At 47.6% G+C, this 16,225-nt stretch overlaps 1 protein-coding gene across 4 annotated transcripts in view; it reads right to left on the bottom strand.

Annotated features, from left to right (window-relative positions):
• Window positions 1-16,225, bottom strand: part of ACLY (ATP citrate lyase) — a 50,589-nt gene that overhangs the window by 1,345 nt on the left and 33,019 nt on the right. For all 4 annotated transcript variants that reach the window (XM_019027100.4, XM_019027099.4, XM_019027098.4 and 1 more), the window contains 10 exons: window positions 14,310-14,391; window positions 13,239-13,349; window positions 8,967-9,094; window positions 8,272-8,365; window positions 5,542-5,696; window positions 3,763-3,913; window positions 3,420-3,563; window positions 1,204-1,317; window positions 768-850; window positions 433-509 (listed from right to left, as the gene is read on the bottom strand). In XM_019027100.4, coding sequence (XP_018882645.3) covers window positions 433-509; window positions 768-850; window positions 1,204-1,317; window positions 3,420-3,563; window positions 3,763-3,913; window positions 5,542-5,696; window positions 8,272-8,365; window positions 8,967-9,094; window positions 13,239-13,349; window positions 14,310-14,391 — 1,139 coding nt within the window. The remainder of the gene's footprint in view (window positions 1-432; window positions 510-767; window positions 851-1,203; window positions 1,318-3,419; window positions 3,564-3,762; window positions 3,914-5,541; window positions 5,697-8,271; window positions 8,366-8,966; window positions 9,095-13,238; window positions 13,350-14,309; window positions 14,392-16,225) is intronic.

The following is a 16,225-nucleotide window of genomic DNA, read 5'->3' as shown; positions in this document are numbered from 1 at the left end:
CTAAAAATACAAAAAATTAGCCAGGCGTCGTGGCATGCGCCTGTAGTCCCAGCTGCTTGGGAGGCTGAGGCAGGAGAATTGCTTGAACCCAGGAGGCGGAGGTTGCAGTGAGCTGAGACCGCGCCACTGCACTCCAGCCCGGTGACAGAGCAAGACTCAGTCTCAAAAAAAAAAAAAAAATTTTCCTGGGCTAGCAATCATTTCTAAGAACAAAGGAACAATAATAAAGATAAGGGGAAAGGTTAAAGTAAGAAAGGAAAGATTAAGAACAATGATTAAGAGGATATGACATTTCTTCTGTAGAAACTGAACCACAAAAAGAAAATTAAAAAAGAAAAAAAAAAAAAAAGAAACTCAACCCCATGGGTAAGTGGTGTAGCTGAACCATGGGGTTTAAAAAAAAACACTTAAAACAACAACGAATGGACTCACCAATGAAGCCCATACTCCTTCCCAGCACAAAGATGCCATTGAGGGCTCCAATGTCAATATATTCATCAGCTTCCTCCCTGCAACACACAATCAACTTGTAGTTTTAAAAGGCTCACGTGACTGCCCTCCTCCCCACAGACAGTACTACTACTGCCCAAGAATGAGAAGAAAAGGGGTGCTCTGGGTGGTAGCATTACAGGCAATTTTTGTTTTCTTCTTTATACCCCTCCTTATTTTTCAAATATTCTAGTATGAGTATGCATTACTTTTATAGTTTGGAGGAAACAACAAAAATCGACAAACGTAATGAAGAAGAAAACAGCTGCAATGCTCACCGAGTAAAGGACCCACAGTTTCTAAGCATGTCTACAAATGCGACTCCGATGAGACCATCTACATTCAGGATAAGATTTGGCTTCTGGGAAGGCAAAAAAATTCAAAGCATTTATCATTATTTCTCATTTTTTCTTCATAATTTTCCACTGTTACTACTATTACTACGAATTGTGACCATCATTTAAAAACCTTCTACCAGCCCCACTGGTCGACACTGTGTCTGACTCAGTTCAATTCCCAGCATCTAGCAAAGTACCCAACACCTAGTTGACATTTAGTGCATGTCTGTTAAATTTAGTTATGAAACAAAAATAACATTTCCAGAAAACTAGGTTTGCTTTTAGCTGCATAATCAAAATGTAATGTGGCTCCTATTTCCTCCAATAAACTTGTCCAACGTAATATTAGGGAATTAGGAAGTTTTTTCTTTGTTACCTTCGAGGTGGTAATCTTCTCTACTTCCAGTGCATAATCGAGCAGAGGAGTGGCAGGGAAGTGCTGCCTGACGTAATCTTTGAGGATCTGCACTCGCATGTCTGGGTTGTTTATCTAGAAATGAACCCAACGGTACAGAGGAACACTCACATACTGCTGGGATGTGTTTGTTCATACTTGTGTTACAGGTAGGTAGAACTGGACATATCCCAGCGGCAATTCAGGAACCTGGCCCACGTGTACCATCCCATGCGGCACCAATTGTGCTAATGCCATGAGGCTGGCTTTTGAAGTCCTCTCATATCTCAATTGGGACACAAAACAACCTTGGTAGGTTCTCACTTTTAAGTTGCAAAGAAGAAACTGAGCCCTGAGATGTTCAGGGAACTGGCCAGGTCCTACAGTGTTGAACAGCAGAGGTCTGAAAGTTAACCACTCTCCAACTCAAGAGTCTTAGGTTCCAGCCTCCAGCCATGCCCCCGCCAGCTCTGTGCCTACTCAAGCTGTGACAAAGTTCAACACTAAACAAACACGTGTTGAGTGTGGGGAGGCAAAGTATTCCCAAAGTTTTAGGAAAAACTCTAGACCTGCTGTGAATGAAATTAACCACCTGTCAGTGGGGGAGGAAGATGATCTAGGGACATACCAAATCGAATACCAAAGCAACTTCAGCCCTCAGCAAAAGAGATAGCTGGGTCAGTACATCCTCTAGAAAGCGGGGAGCTCAAAGAGTGAATGAGTGAGTGTGGAGTGCAAGTCTAGCATTATCTTAGAAAGAGGCTCTGTGCTGTACATAGGCATGTTGTTATATGCTCAGGAGCTGGGGCTGGCTGAGCAAAGTCCAGCAAGTCCTGGATGGAATGTCCCTCAGAGCCACCCACCTTCCCTGCTTGGTTCTGAGCTGGTCCTTGCTCATCAAGCAACCTCTGGGTATCACCTGAGATGGCCAAGTGTTTGGTTGCCTAGAAGGTGGTGTCCTGAATCACATGCATGACCTTCGTGTTAATACTCCCCACCTAGGCCAGTGGAGTGACCAAATAAATGAGGTTGCTGGAGCTACAGAGCCAAGGAGCCCAGGGTAAAGGGATCTGCTAAGGAGCTGTCCCCATAAGGCCCTGAGCAGCTGCCAGTGACCTCATCTCTTGCTCTTCGGTTTCTAACCACAGCACACTATAAGGACATAGAAATGACTGGCCCTGTGTGAGACTATATAAACTGTTTCAAATATTTACTGTCCTTTCCCACTGGTCTCTCCCAATCAGATATGCCTTGATATTATCACTCTTCCTGCCCCAGTGATGTCACAAATAACCACTTGACTTGCGGTGGCCAATGAAACGTGAGTGAACGTGAATCATGTAAGGCTTTAAGAGCCTGCACGTGGTCCTGCCATTGCTGTTATCCTGCTGACGTGAGGCCAGCACATCCCAGACGGCGGCTGTTCCTTCAGCACAGATAGCAGAGAACAGGCACAGCAAACCCTCAGTGGATGTAGTGTGAATGAGACATAAACCTTTGCTGTGGTAAGCCACTGAGATTTTTGGAGTTGTCTGTTACTGCGGAATGAGGTATTATCTAGCCGAAGGTGACCAATATGTCCCCTCAACCTGACCTTGGCCCTTTTACCCATAAGATTCATTTGGGAAACCAAAGTTACCAAGTTTTCCATCTCATTTCAACTGCTATTTCCATACTGCAAGCGAACGACAGAAAAACTGTTAAGGGCAATCTGTATTATAACATGGAAAAAATAGCTGCTTTGTATTTGGCATCTGTCAACACATCCAAAGCTTTGTATGTTGGAGTTGAAAGCTTAGGTATTCTCCCAAATAAATTAATGCCCCCACTATCACCACCCACCCAGTAGATCCATCCCACTTTTTTTTTTTTTTTTTTTGAGATGGAGTTTCACTCTTGTTGCCCACGCTGGAGTGCCATGGCACAATCTCGGCTCACCACAACCTCCACTTCCTGGGTTCAAGCAATTCTCCTACCTCAGCCTCCTGAGTAGCTGGGATTACAGGCATGCACCACCACGCCTGGCTAATTTTTTTGTATTTTTAGTAGAGACGGGGTTTCTCCATGTTGGTCAGGCTGGTCTCCAACTCCCGACCTCAAGTGATCCACCTGCCTTGGCCTCCCAAAGTGCTGGGATTACAGGCATGGGCCACCGCGCCTGGTCTCCATCCCACTTTTTTAGGAGAGTAACAACTCACCGACTTCACTCGGTGACCAATGCCCATGATCAGCTTCCCTTCCTTCTTCATCTTGTTCACAAACTCCATGGGGATAATGCCACTGTCAAAGGCTTTACTGAACATCTTGGCTGCTGCATCCAAGGCACCCCCAAACCGATCCCCCTGGAAGAGAAACAAGTGTATGTTGCCTTGAGCTTTAAGAGTTTCCTTCAGTTGGGCAAACCAACCCAGTGTGTCCCGAACGGCCCTGAGCACTGGGTTTTACACTCAGGGGCTCCTTCTAGGGCCCTGCTGTGGCAAAGCAGCATGAGGCCAAGGCCCAGTGTCCCCACTGTTCACCTCCCATGATGACAGTACTTACGATGGTGAGCAGCCCCGAGGTGAGGCTGGAGACCAGGTCTTTCCCAGCTCGCGCACAAATGATGGTGTTGTGGGCTCCAGAGACGGCTGGCCCGTGATCAGCTGTCACCATCAGACACATCTCAATGAACTGGCAAGAGTACTTAGGCAACCTGGAGCGGGGGGAACAAAGGCCAGGAGATGGTCGACAAGGCCATGCTCGTACTTTCCCCCATCTCCCTAAACAAGTCATTCAAATCCAAGAAGGGTAACTACCAACCCAAGTCTAATACTACCACACAACTCTAAGGCAAAACCTCCTGATTCTTTTCTTTAGACAGAGTCTCATTCTGTCACCCAGGCTGGAGTGCAGTAGTGCGATCTTGGCTCACTGCAACCTCCACCTCCTAGGTTCAAGCAATTTGCCTGCCTCAACCTCCCAAGTAGCTGAGACTACAGGTACGCACCACCACGCCAGGCTAATTTTTGTATTTTTAGTAGAGACGAGATTTTGCTATGTTGGCCAGGCTATCTCGAACTCCTGGCCTCAAGTGATCTGCCCACCTCGGCCTCCCAAAGTGCTGGGATTACATACAGGCATGAGCCACCGTGCCCGGCCCCAAATACTGTTTGTAAAATAGAGTTTGAAACCAGAGTTTTGAATCTATTCTTTGATCAGTGATTTTCAGCATGAGTTGCCTGCACCAGGATTTGACCTGTATTTGTGGCTATGCTCCATGTGCCAGACAGACAGGAGGTGAGAACCCTGTCCCTTCACAGTGTAAGAGGCCCCATGCCTCATTCCTGTAGTATTCAACCTCCCAACTAAGAATCAGGAACAAAGTATGGAGAGGTGGGAGGCAGGAGCAGACAGAGAGAGACCTGCTCAGGTGTTATAACCCGTGAACTTTTCCCAGGAAGGGTCCAAAGCAGGACCAAGACCCATCTCTCTGCAGGTGAGGGCATGACACAACCAAAGACATTGACCTGGCCTTCTGCCCAGCACCACATTAAGTCCAGGGCTCTGTGAATCACATACTCACTGGCTCCCCTGCCCAGCCGTCAGTCCCACGGGAGGGCTAAGATTGGGAGTTGCAGAGAAAACCAATTTTTTCTAACATTCAAGCTGATGGGAGAAATAAATTTGCAAAGTGAACACAAGATACTTTCTTTTTTTTTTTTTTTTTGAGACGGAGTATTTTTGCTCATTGCTCAGGCTGGAGTGCAATGGCGTGATCTTGGCTCACTGCAAACTCCACCTCCCGGGTTCAAGTGATTCTCCTGTCTCAGCCTCCTGATTAGCTGGGATTACAGGCGTGCACCACTATGCCTGGCTAACTTTTTGTATTTTTAGTAGAGATGGGGTTTCACCATGTTGGCCAGGCTGGTCTTGAATTCCTGACCTCAGGTGATCCACTCACCTCGGCCTCCCAAAGTGCTGGGATGACAGGCGTGAGCCACCGCGCCTAGCCCATAAGGTCCTTTCTATCTGTTCAGCAGCTCCACCAGGCCCACACTCCTTAGGCCACCACATCTTTCCAGTTCTCTCCTGCCTAACCTCTATCTTGCTGTCAAGAGATCTGCATTTGGCCGGGTGCGGTGGCTCATGTGACTGGACTTTCTGTCCTTGGAAGACTTAGGAATAGCTTATGTGTCCTTCCTCTGGCCGTTCAATTGACCTGTGGCCCCAAAGATTGACCTTGGACACACTCCCCAGGCCTGTCCACTCCCACCCCTTTGTTGGGGGAAAATCATAACTCTGAGCTGCAGGGCCCTGTCATCTTCTGCCCTCCATGCTCACCTTTTCTGGAACCAGAGGAGGCCGAGGACCCCGCCAATGCCCATCTCTTCCTTGAAGACCTCAGTGATGGGCATGCCCGCGTAGATGAGCTCCTGTCCTCGCTCATCGCAGATGCTGGTCATGAACGAGGCAGGTTTGCGGATCAAACCAAGCTCCTGGGCAGAGATGGGGAAGAGGGAAGCAGGGCCCTGGTGACCACCACAGATTTTTCCAGGACTGCCCTGCTGTGTGTACTCTCAGAACCAAAGCGCCCCAGGAATGTCGTAAACTCTGGCAGCCAAGTAACAACTCTCAGACAAAGTTTTCCCAAGAAAGAAGTGCAAAAGCCCTTTCATTAGATCATTTTGGACATAGAAAACAGGAAGACCCATGATACCACTTGGCATCAGCACTATCAGCTCTATTTCTATCCTTCCCTGAGCATTTGCTGGGCTAGGAAATAGCCTAAGCAGTTTATATTCATTGCTTCATTTCTGGAGGGGGACCAGAGTCTCTCTGTTGCCCAGGCTGGAGTACACTGGTGAGACCATAGCTCACTTCAGCCTCAAACTCCTAGCTAGGCTCAAGCGATCTGCCCAGCTATGCCTCCCAGTACCTGGGGCAACGAGGCACGCACCGCCACGCCTGGCTAATTTTAAAATTTTTTTGTAGAGACAGGGTCTTGCTATGCTGTCCAGGCTGGTCTTAAACTCTTGTGCTCAAGCAGTTCTCCCACCTCGGCCTCCCCAAGTGCTGGGATTACAGGCGTGAGACCCAGTCCATTGCTGCTTTTTTTTTTTTTGAGACGGAGTCTTGCTCTGTCGCCCAGGCTGGAGTGCAGTGGTACGATCTCAGCTCACTGCAAGCTCCACCTCCCAGGTTCATGCCATTCTCCTGCCTCAGCCTCCCAAGTAGCTGGGACTACAGGCGCTTGCCACCACGCCTAGCTAATTTTTTGTAATTTTAGTAGAGATGAGGTTTCACCGTTTTAGCCAGGATGGTCTCAATCTCCTGACCTCATGATCCGCCTGCCTCGGCCTCCCAAAGTGCTGGGATTACAGGCATGAGCCACTGCATCCAGCCCATTGCTTCATTTTAACCTCACAAAGGAGAAGCATTCCTTGTGTTATAGAAAAAAAAAAAAAAAAGAGGCTTAGAGAGGCTCAGTAACCAGCCCAAGGTCACCTGGGTAAGAAATGGTAAAATGAATCCAAAGGGAAAATCTTACATACACTTCAGATATAGCTGCCAACCATAACAATAATGTAACGGGGCAGGGCACAGTGGCTTATGCCTGTAATCTCAGCACTTTGGGAGACCAAGGCAGGCGGATCACTTGAGGTCAGGAGTTCGAGACCAGCCTGGCCAACATGGTGAAACCCCATTATCTATTGAAACTACAAAAATTAGCTGGGCGTGGTGGTATGTGTCTGTAACCCCAGCTACTCGGGAGGCTAAGGCAGGAGAATCACTTGAATCGGGGAGGAGGAGGTTGCAGTGAGCAGAGATCGCACCATTGCACTCCAGCTTCAGCAACAAAAGTGAAACTCTGTCTCAAAAAAAAAAAAAAAAGGGCGAGATACGTGGCTAAAGAAATGGGGGAGCCCTTCAATATGTCTTTTACCCAGGGGACGGGGACTGAATTCCTGAATTTCCCATTTCCAGAGTTGAGGCAAATCAGCCAATTTAGTCCAATCCTATTTCTCCAATTATCCTCTATGAATTTTTAAAATGCTTTACAGTTACATTTTTATTACAAAAACAACATGAATATGTTCTCTATCTCTCTCTCTCCTTTTTTTTTTGAGACGGAGTTTCGCTCTTGTTGCCCAGGCTGGAGTGCAATGGCACGATCTTGGCTCACTGCAGCCTCTGCCTCCCGGGTTCAAGCAATTCTCCTGCCTCAGCTTCCAGAGTAGCTGGGATTACAGGAGCCCACCACCGCGCCTGGCTAATTTTTGTATTTTTTCAGTAGAGATGGGGTTTCACCATGTTGGCCAGCCTGGTCTCGAACTTTTGACCTCAGGTGATCCGCCCACCCTGGCCTCCCAAAGTGCTGGGATTACAGGCATGAGCCACCAGGCCCAGCCCTTTTTTTTTTTTTTTTGTTTAAATTACAGACAGGGTCTCACTCTGTCACCCAGGCTGGAGTGCAGTGGCACAGTCATGGCTAACTTCAGCCTTCAACTCCTGGTCTCAAGCAGTCCTCCCATCTTGACCTCCAAAAGTGTCAACTTGACTGGATTGAGGGATACAAAGTATTAATCCTGGGTGTATCTGTGTAGGTGTTGCTAAAAGAGATTAACATTTGAGTCAGTGGGCTGGGGAAGGCAGATCCACCCTTAGTGTAGTGAGCATAATCTAATCAGCTTCCAGCAAATATAAAGCAGGCAGAAAAATGTGAAGAAGAGAGACCAGCCTAGCCTCCCAGCCTACATCTTTCTCCTGTGCTGGATGCTTCCTGCCCTCAAACATCGGACTCCAAGTTCTTCAGTTTTGGGACTCGGACTGGCTCTCCTTGCTCCTCAGCTTATAGACAGCCTATTGTGGTACCTTGTGATCATGTAAGTTAATACTTAATAAACTCTCCTTTATATATATATATCCTATTAGTTCTGTCCCTCTAAGAGATCCCCGACTGATACAGAAGGCCTGGTTTCCAAGAGTTCAAGGCAAATCAACGCGAAACCCACCACCATAGACCCATAGATCTCCCTTGCTCACACTGTTAGGGACATTTAAGGCACCTACCCTGGCCCAGGAGTAGTCCATGGGCACGGTTGGGGGCGGCACCTCCTGGGCAGGTACAATGACTCCATTGGCCACGAGATCTTCGTATACAGACCTGGGAGGCAGGAAAAAAAAGACATCCATGCGGATTTTCTTATTTTGGGCTCCTGTAAGACATCCCAAGAATGCTCTATCTAACCCAAACACTGTAGGTTTCTTAGTTTACTCTTACCTGCTGAATTCTGAGAACTAAATGAAAAGAAGTTCTAGCCAAGACTGCACCTGCCCCTCTGCTCCCTACTACCTCATGTCCCAATCTCTGGATGGCAAGGAAGGACACAGCCGGGAGTCCAGGCAGGTTTAAGAGGCAGAAATGGGAAGAGATCACAGGATATCTAATAACTCTCTATCAATCATAGATAATACTCTCTAAACATTTTCAGGTGGAGCTCTCATCTATGGCTGCCACCTCCCAGCCAAATAGGTAGGCTCAGCAACTCAACACGTTTTAATACCAGCCTAGACCTACTGCTTCCACAAACTAAATAAAACAAAAGGAAAGCCAAAGAGAAAGAGGATTTTGAACCATCCATACAGCTGCACTAGACACCGAGAGGGACCAGGAATACGGGATGTCCCTGTGTGGGAGAGGCTGCTGTCTCAGGAGGGATTTAGAAATGAGGGGGAGGCCGGCATCCTCCCCAAGGTCCACTTACTGGATGATCTCTCCAAGCTCATCAAAGCTCCGGGGCACAAACACTCCTGCTTCCTTCAAAGCCTGGTTCTTGGCTACTGCAGTTTCAGAAGCCTGGTTGGCACAAGCTCCAGCATGGCCAAACTGGACCTGGAAAGCAAAGGAAAGTAGCTTTACTGCTAATCCCCCAAGAGTGAACATAGAATCCCCATGTAAAGTGTGCTAAACACTTTACATGAATCACTTCATTTAAGCCTCAAGCAAGCTCACTGAATAGGTACAATAGATGATTTCCATTTTACAGACAGGGAAACCAAAGCACAGAGAAGTTCAGGAGCTTCCTCAGGGTCACGCAGCTAATGTGCATGGAAGTCAGGATACAAAGACTGGCAGCCCAACTCCAGAATCACCTTCCTCTGCCTCCTGGGTTCCAGCGATTCTCCTGCCTCAGCCACCCGAGTAGCTAGGATTACAGGCGCCTGCCACCACGCCCAGCTAATTTTTGTATTTTTAGTAGAGATGGGGTTTCACTATGTTGGCCAGGCTGGTCTCGAACTCCTAACCTCAGGTGATCCACCAGCCTCGGCCTCCCAAAGTACTGGGATTACAGGTGTGAGCCACCACGCCTGCCCCCCCCCGCCTTTTTTTTTTTTTTTTTTTTTAAAGTGACAGGGTCTCACTCTGTCACCCAGGCAGGAGTAAAGTGATGCAGTCACGGTTCATTGGCACCTTGACCTCCTTGGGCTCAGGTAATCCTCCCACCTCAACCTCCTCAATAGCTGGGACTATAGATATGTGCCCAGGAGGCTGAGGTTGCAGTGAGCCAAGATTGCGCCACTGCACTCCAGCCAGGGTGATAAGAGCAAGACTCCGTCTAAAAAAAAAAAAAAGAAGAAGTGCTAAATGGTGTCTGTGTCTTTTCTTTCTTTTTTTTTTTTTTCGAGACAGGGTCTCGCTCCAGTTCCCCAGGCTGGAATGCAGTGGTGCTATCTTGGCTCACTGCAGCCTCAACCTCCCAGGCTCAGGTGATTCTCCCACCTCCTCCCGTGTAGCTGGGACTACAGGCGTATGCCACCACAGGCATATGCCTGGCTAAAAGTTTTTTGTAGTTTTTTAGTAGAGATGGGGTTTCGCCATGTTGTCCAGGCTGGTCTCCAACTCCTGGACTCAAGCAACCCACCCACCTCAGCCTCCCAAGCTGCTGGGATTACAGGCATGAGCCAGCGCGCCCAGCGTGACTGTGTCTTTAATCAAGCGATGGAGGAAATTAACCCACAAGACATCTGATGCAAAGCCTTGTCTTAGGATGGGGTGCAGAGAGTAATCATAGTACTATCTAACCTGTTTACATAACACTATGTTCAGGCACTTTTCTAAGAGTTTTACTCATTCAATCTCAGTAGCTATGATCGTTTCCTAAAAAAAAGGAAATGGGAGCACAGATGGGTAAAGTGATTTATCCCAGGTCACACAGGTAGCATGTGGTAGCACTTGAACCTAGGCAATCTGGCCTCAGCCTGTGCTCTTCACCATGCAAACAGAACAAAAAGATGAAAAGGTTAGGAACTGCTGCTCTGTAAGCAAAGGTTGAAAGACACCTTAAAGCGTGAGTTCCCAATGCGTTCTTTGTAGGATTTAATCTGCATCGGCAGATGGGTGGGAAGAAGAGAGTCTATATTCAGAAACCCTAGGTTTAAAGAAGTTAAGTTTCTTGTAACTCTGGATTTCTCAAAACTAAAAACAAAATTTCTAAAAGGGAGATGAATTATTTAAAAAACAAAACTAAAGGGCTGGGCGCAGTGGTTCACGCCTGTAATCCCAGCACTTTGAGAGGCCGAGATGGGTGGATCATGAGGTCAGGAGATTGAGACCATCCTAGCTAACGGTGAAACCCCATCTCTACTAAAAGAATACAAAAAAAATTAGCCGAGCTTGGTGGTGGGCGTCTGTAATCCCAACTACTTGGGAGGCTGGAACAGCAGAATGGCGTGAACCCTGGAGGCGGAGCTTGCAGTGAGCCGAGACTGCACCACTGCACTCCAGCCTGGGCGACAGAGCGAGACTCCGTCTCAAAAAAAAAAACCCACAAAAACCTAAAATAATTCAAGGACCCACCCCACCCATGGGGCGATGAGTGCCGCCAGATACTGAAATGCGAGGTGCTCACCCTCTTAGAAGTGTCCTGATCATGGTGGGGATGGGGAGGTGGGGTGGAAAGGTGGAGGGGCTGGTAATGCAAAGCAAGCCAGGAGAAACAATGGAGGAGGGTGACTGGTTTTTGGCTGTTGGGCGAGTACAGAGTTGGGGGGAGAGCAATGGAGTTGGGGGAGAGCACTCAAGAAGAAAGAGAATCGGCTGGGCGCGGTAACTCACAGCTGTAATCCCAGCACTTTGGGAGGCCGAGGCAGGTGGATCACCTGAGGTCAGGACTTCGAGACCAGCCTGGCCAACATGGTGAAACCCTGTCTCGACTAAAAATACAAAAATTAGCCGGGCGTGGTGGCTGTTATCCCAGCTACTTGGGAGACTGAAGTAGGAGAATTGCTTAAACCAGGGAGGCAGAGGCTGCAGTGAGCTGAGATCGCACCACTGCACTCCAGCCTAGGCGAGAGACTCCGTCTCAAAAAAAAAAAAGGAGAATCAGAAACAGCTTCATGGAATAAGTGGACTGACAAGGCATGGGGAAAAAAAGAATAGTTTCTAAGACCTATGCACGCCAGACCTTTACAATTACTTCCTCATTTAAGTCATACAACAACCTTGCGGCATGGCATCCTCATTTTACAGCTCAGGAAACAGTTACCAAGAGGCTAAATGACTTGCCCAGGTCTACCAAGATCTGATTTTAAAGATCTGATCTCAGCTCACTGCATCCTCCGCCTCCCAGGTTCAAGCAATTCTCCTGCCTCAGCCTCCGGAGTAGCTGGCATTATATGCCCCTGCCACCACATCTGGCTACACAGATCTACCAAGGTCTGATTTTAAAGCCTGTGCAAGCAGAGCTCACCCTGGAGGGATGGGCAGGATTCTGGACCTCTCCTCCCCTTTTACTTACATGGAAAAATAAAAAATAAAACCCACATACACACACACTTTACACAAAATGGATATTATAAGCATTTACTGAACTCTGCCCTTTCTTACAGGTAATGTATCTTAAACTCTTTCTGTATCAACATATCAAGTTCCACCTCCTTCTTTGCATGCCTGCCCTGTTTTCCATTAGTTTGTGGATATGCCATGCTGACAGTCCCCTCCTGATAAGCATGTAAGTTGTTTCCAGGCCGGGCATGGTGGCTCACGCCTGTAATCCCAGCACTTTGGGAGGACGAGGCAGGCAGATCACAAGGTCAGGAGCTCGAGACCAGCCTGACCAACATGGTAAAACTCCATCTCTACTAAAAATACAAAAATTAGCTGGGTGTGGTGGCACGCACCTGTAATCCCAGCTACTCAGGAGGCTGAGGCAGGAGAATCATTTGAACCCGGGAGACGGAGGTTGCAGTGAGCCGAGATCACACCATTGCACTCCAGCCTGGGCGACAGAGTGAGACTCTGTCTCCAAAAAAAAAAGTTGTTTCCAGTTTTTGCTGTTAATGATACTGCAGAGTATTCTTGTACACATACCGGGTACCCGGCTTTTCCTTCAATTTCATCATCATCACGTGAGCCACCTTCAAGGTGGTAAAGGGTTCTCTAAGCCGAAGCACAGGGGCTGAAGTCTGGCATATGATCCCCCAGCAGAAGACAGATAGCTCAGAAGCTTAGCAGGCAGCAGAAGCCCAAGGAGTGTTTATATTCAATACCATCAGGTGCGCCAGACACTTTCACGTACATTTTATCATTTTAACACATCAAGAACAAACCTTTCCTTCTACCACCTCTCCCCACACAAAACATCTCACCAAGCCCCACCCAGCTGAGCCCAGGCTGTGTCCTTCTCCCTCCTCGGCCTCCCTTTCATCAGCAAAGCCCTTCTCATCCCCTAAACTACAGTTCAAACATCACCTTCTCAGGGAAGCCATCTCAACTTCTCCAGACAGCTGGTTGCTACCTACGCCAAGTAGGGACTCAGAGCCTGACTGTAGCTTTAATCTGCTTATAAATTGGTCTCCTCCAACTGGATATAAGCTCCCAGAGAGCAGGGCCCTGGCTGGACTTTGTAGTAACTAAGCAAGTAACAACCGTTTCTTGAAGGAACTAGCTGCTTAATAAGATGATTACATGGTTCGCCTCAGATGCCCCCTCTTGCAATCCCCACTCCCAGCCCAGAAGTGATCCATCTCAGCCATACCTCAGAGGAGAACATGGTGGCACAGGTCCCGATGCACCAGCAGACGATGGGCTTAGTGAGGCGGCCCTCCTTGATGCCCCGGCAAATCTTATATTCCTCAGTGCCCCCAATCTGCCAAGGAATGGGGAATGAGAAAAAGCCAAGTTAGTGCAGCCCATCCTGACGTAAAAACTGGATAGAAAATGGAGTGACACGGGCTTTGGCCAAATAAAAGGAGTTTAATTTCAGCCTGGATACAAGGAAGATTTCTAAAGGAACAAACAGCAGGTCTCCTAGAGGAATCTCTGGGACTCCCCCTTCCTAATCTAGAAATATAACATGATTTAGGATTAGACCTGCCTTCAGAGGTGCAAACAAGGGATGCGGTTATGGCACTCCCAAATTTTTTAGTATTTAGAAATTTTTTTTTAACTGTTCTATCCAAAAGTCATCACATTTTTTAAAAAGCGCTTTTTTTTTTGGCTTTTTTTTTGAGATGGAGTCTTGATCTGTCTCCCAGGCTGGAGGGCAGTGGCGTTATCTCTGTTCACTGCAACCTCTGTCTCCTGGGTTCAAATGATTCTCCCGATTCTCCCACCTCAGCCTCCCAAGTGGTTGGGATTACAAGTGTACACCACCATGCCTGGCTAATTTTTATATTTTTAGTAGAGATGGGGTTTCACCATGTAGGCCACGATGGTCTAGAACTCCTGACCTCAAGTGACCCAGTTGCCTCAGCCTCCCAAAGTGCTGGGAGGATTACAGGTGTGAGCCACCATACCTGGCCAAAAAAATGCACTTTTTTTACTCCAGCTTTCCACTGCCCACCAGGTAGAGACCACGGCCAGCCAGAGCAGAGCTTCTCTCTTATTGGCGCTAAAGTTTGGGACGCTGGGAGATTAAGAACTCCCTTCTCTGAAACATAAATGGCAGTACTAATAGTGACAACCTCGAGGCCCCAGCATCTAGGGGATGGGATTACCAGGGACTGTCCCTTTAAGTTACATGTAACCAAAATGTTTTAATTTTTTGAAAACTGAGATCATGCATTACAGTTTTAAAATCATAATTTTTTTTTTTAAAGTAACTCACCTCTCCAAGAACCACAATCATTTTGACTCCTGGAGTGTCCTGATAGCGTAACACATGATCCATGAATGTGGAGCCCGGGTACCTGTTGAGAGCAGGGAGTATCAAGATACAGGATCAGGAGGAGGCCTGGGGAAGTGTGTACAGGGTTAGAAAGCACACTTGTACTGGGTACACTGGATTTTGGGGGGATGTGGATGCCAGTAAGGGTCCAGAGATGCCCCAGCAATAATGGACAGGGGAAGGTAGCAAATGGAACAGAAGAGAAGAAAGAGGGAAGGAGTTGGAGCTATTTAACTTGCAAAGGAGAAGACTGGGCACAAAATAAGCCCAGAGAGGTTCGCTCAGCAGTAAGAGATGACCTAGAAAGTACGCCCTGGTGCAGTTGTTTTAAAATATATCCACAAATTCCGGCCAGGCGCAGTGGCTCATGCCTGTAATCCCAGCACTTTGGGAGGCCCAGGAGGGTGGATCACCTGAGGTCAGGAGTTCCAGACCAGCCTGGCCAACATGGTGAAACCCCGTCTCTACTAAAAATACAAAAATCAGCCAGGTGTGGTGGTGGGCGCCTGTACAGTCCTAGCTACTCAGGAGGCTGAGGCGGGAGGATCGCTTGAATTTTTTGATCGTCTCAAAAACAAAAACAAACAAACAAACAAAACCTAAGAACACACACATATTTTCTTTCTTTCTGAGATGAAGTCTTGCTCTTTCACCCAGGTTTGAGTGTAGTGGTGTGATGTTGGTGCACTGCAACCTCCGCCTCCCGGGTTCAAGCAATCCTCCTACCTCAGCCTCCAAAGTAGCTGGCACTACTGGCACATGCCACCACATCCGGCTAATTTTTTTTTGGTAGAGATGGGGGTCTCTACCAAATTCGAGACTGTGTTGCCTCAGCTAGTCTCGAATTTCTGGGCTGAAACAATCCTCCTCCCTCAGCCTCCCAAAGTGCTGGGATTATAGGCATAAGCCAATGTTCTTGGCCTCTTCATGTCTTTTGATATGATCATTATAAATCTAAGAAGACAATCTAAACAAGCAGCATTTCCTAGACTTATTCCCTGAGCCTTTGGTCAGGCAGTACCCAAGGACTGCGGATTCCCAGGCCACACCCCTAAAGACCTTGGTGAGAGTTCTTCCTCACCCAGGCATCCTATCGGAAATCATGTGGTAGAGCCAGGGAGACGAACAAGGTGACTCTATCTCAACAGCTTTTGGTTTCTAAGCCCGACAGCAGTAGTAATAGTAGGAATAATAAACAATAATGGCTAACATTTATTATGAACCTACTAAGTGCCAGACGTTACTCTAACATATAATACTGTATTCATGATCTACTGATTAGTGTTCCCACTACCAAAAATAATGAGAATACTATTATTAACTACAATAAAAACTCACTGAGCACCTGCTGAATGCAGGCCCTGGCTCAGACACTTATATGTATTACAATTCATTTATTCCTCCAGTAGCCCCATGAGGCGGGGGTATTATTTACCCATTTGATGTGTTGATGTGTAAAAATGATGGAGGTCTAGGGAGGTTAAGTAACCGGACCAGGATGGCCCCTGCCACCCACCCCCTACTAAAGAGGGAAAATGGGATTTGAACCTCTTTAGTCCAATTTCAGAACTGGCCCTCCTAACCACTGTACTCTGCTGCCTCCCTATGACCAATCACAACAAACAGAATTATCCCCAAAGCCCAGTCGCCTCTCCTGCACATTGTTGCCCTGTTCTGTGTTTTCCGATTTCATGTTCTGTCAGTCCTGAGACAAGAGCAGTGATGCCCCATTGTTTAGACTTCAGCAGCATTCCTGCGGGCCTGGAACTGAGGGGCAGCAAGCAGCCTGCAGGACACAGCATCGTCTCCTAGCCCACTGCTCTCAAAGCAGGAAGCCCCTCCTTGGCTTCCCAGCT

The sequence above is a fragment of the Gorilla gorilla genome, chromosome 4, assembly GCF_029281585.2.
Source record: "Gorilla gorilla gorilla isolate KB3781 chromosome 4, NHGRI_mGorGor1-v2.1_pri, whole genome shotgun sequence".
Classification (NCBI taxonomy): Eukaryota; Metazoa; Chordata; class Mammalia; order Primates; family Hominidae; genus Gorilla; species Gorilla gorilla.
Note: the sequence above shows the minus strand (reverse complement) of the source record. Positions and strands in the feature narration are given on the sequence as shown.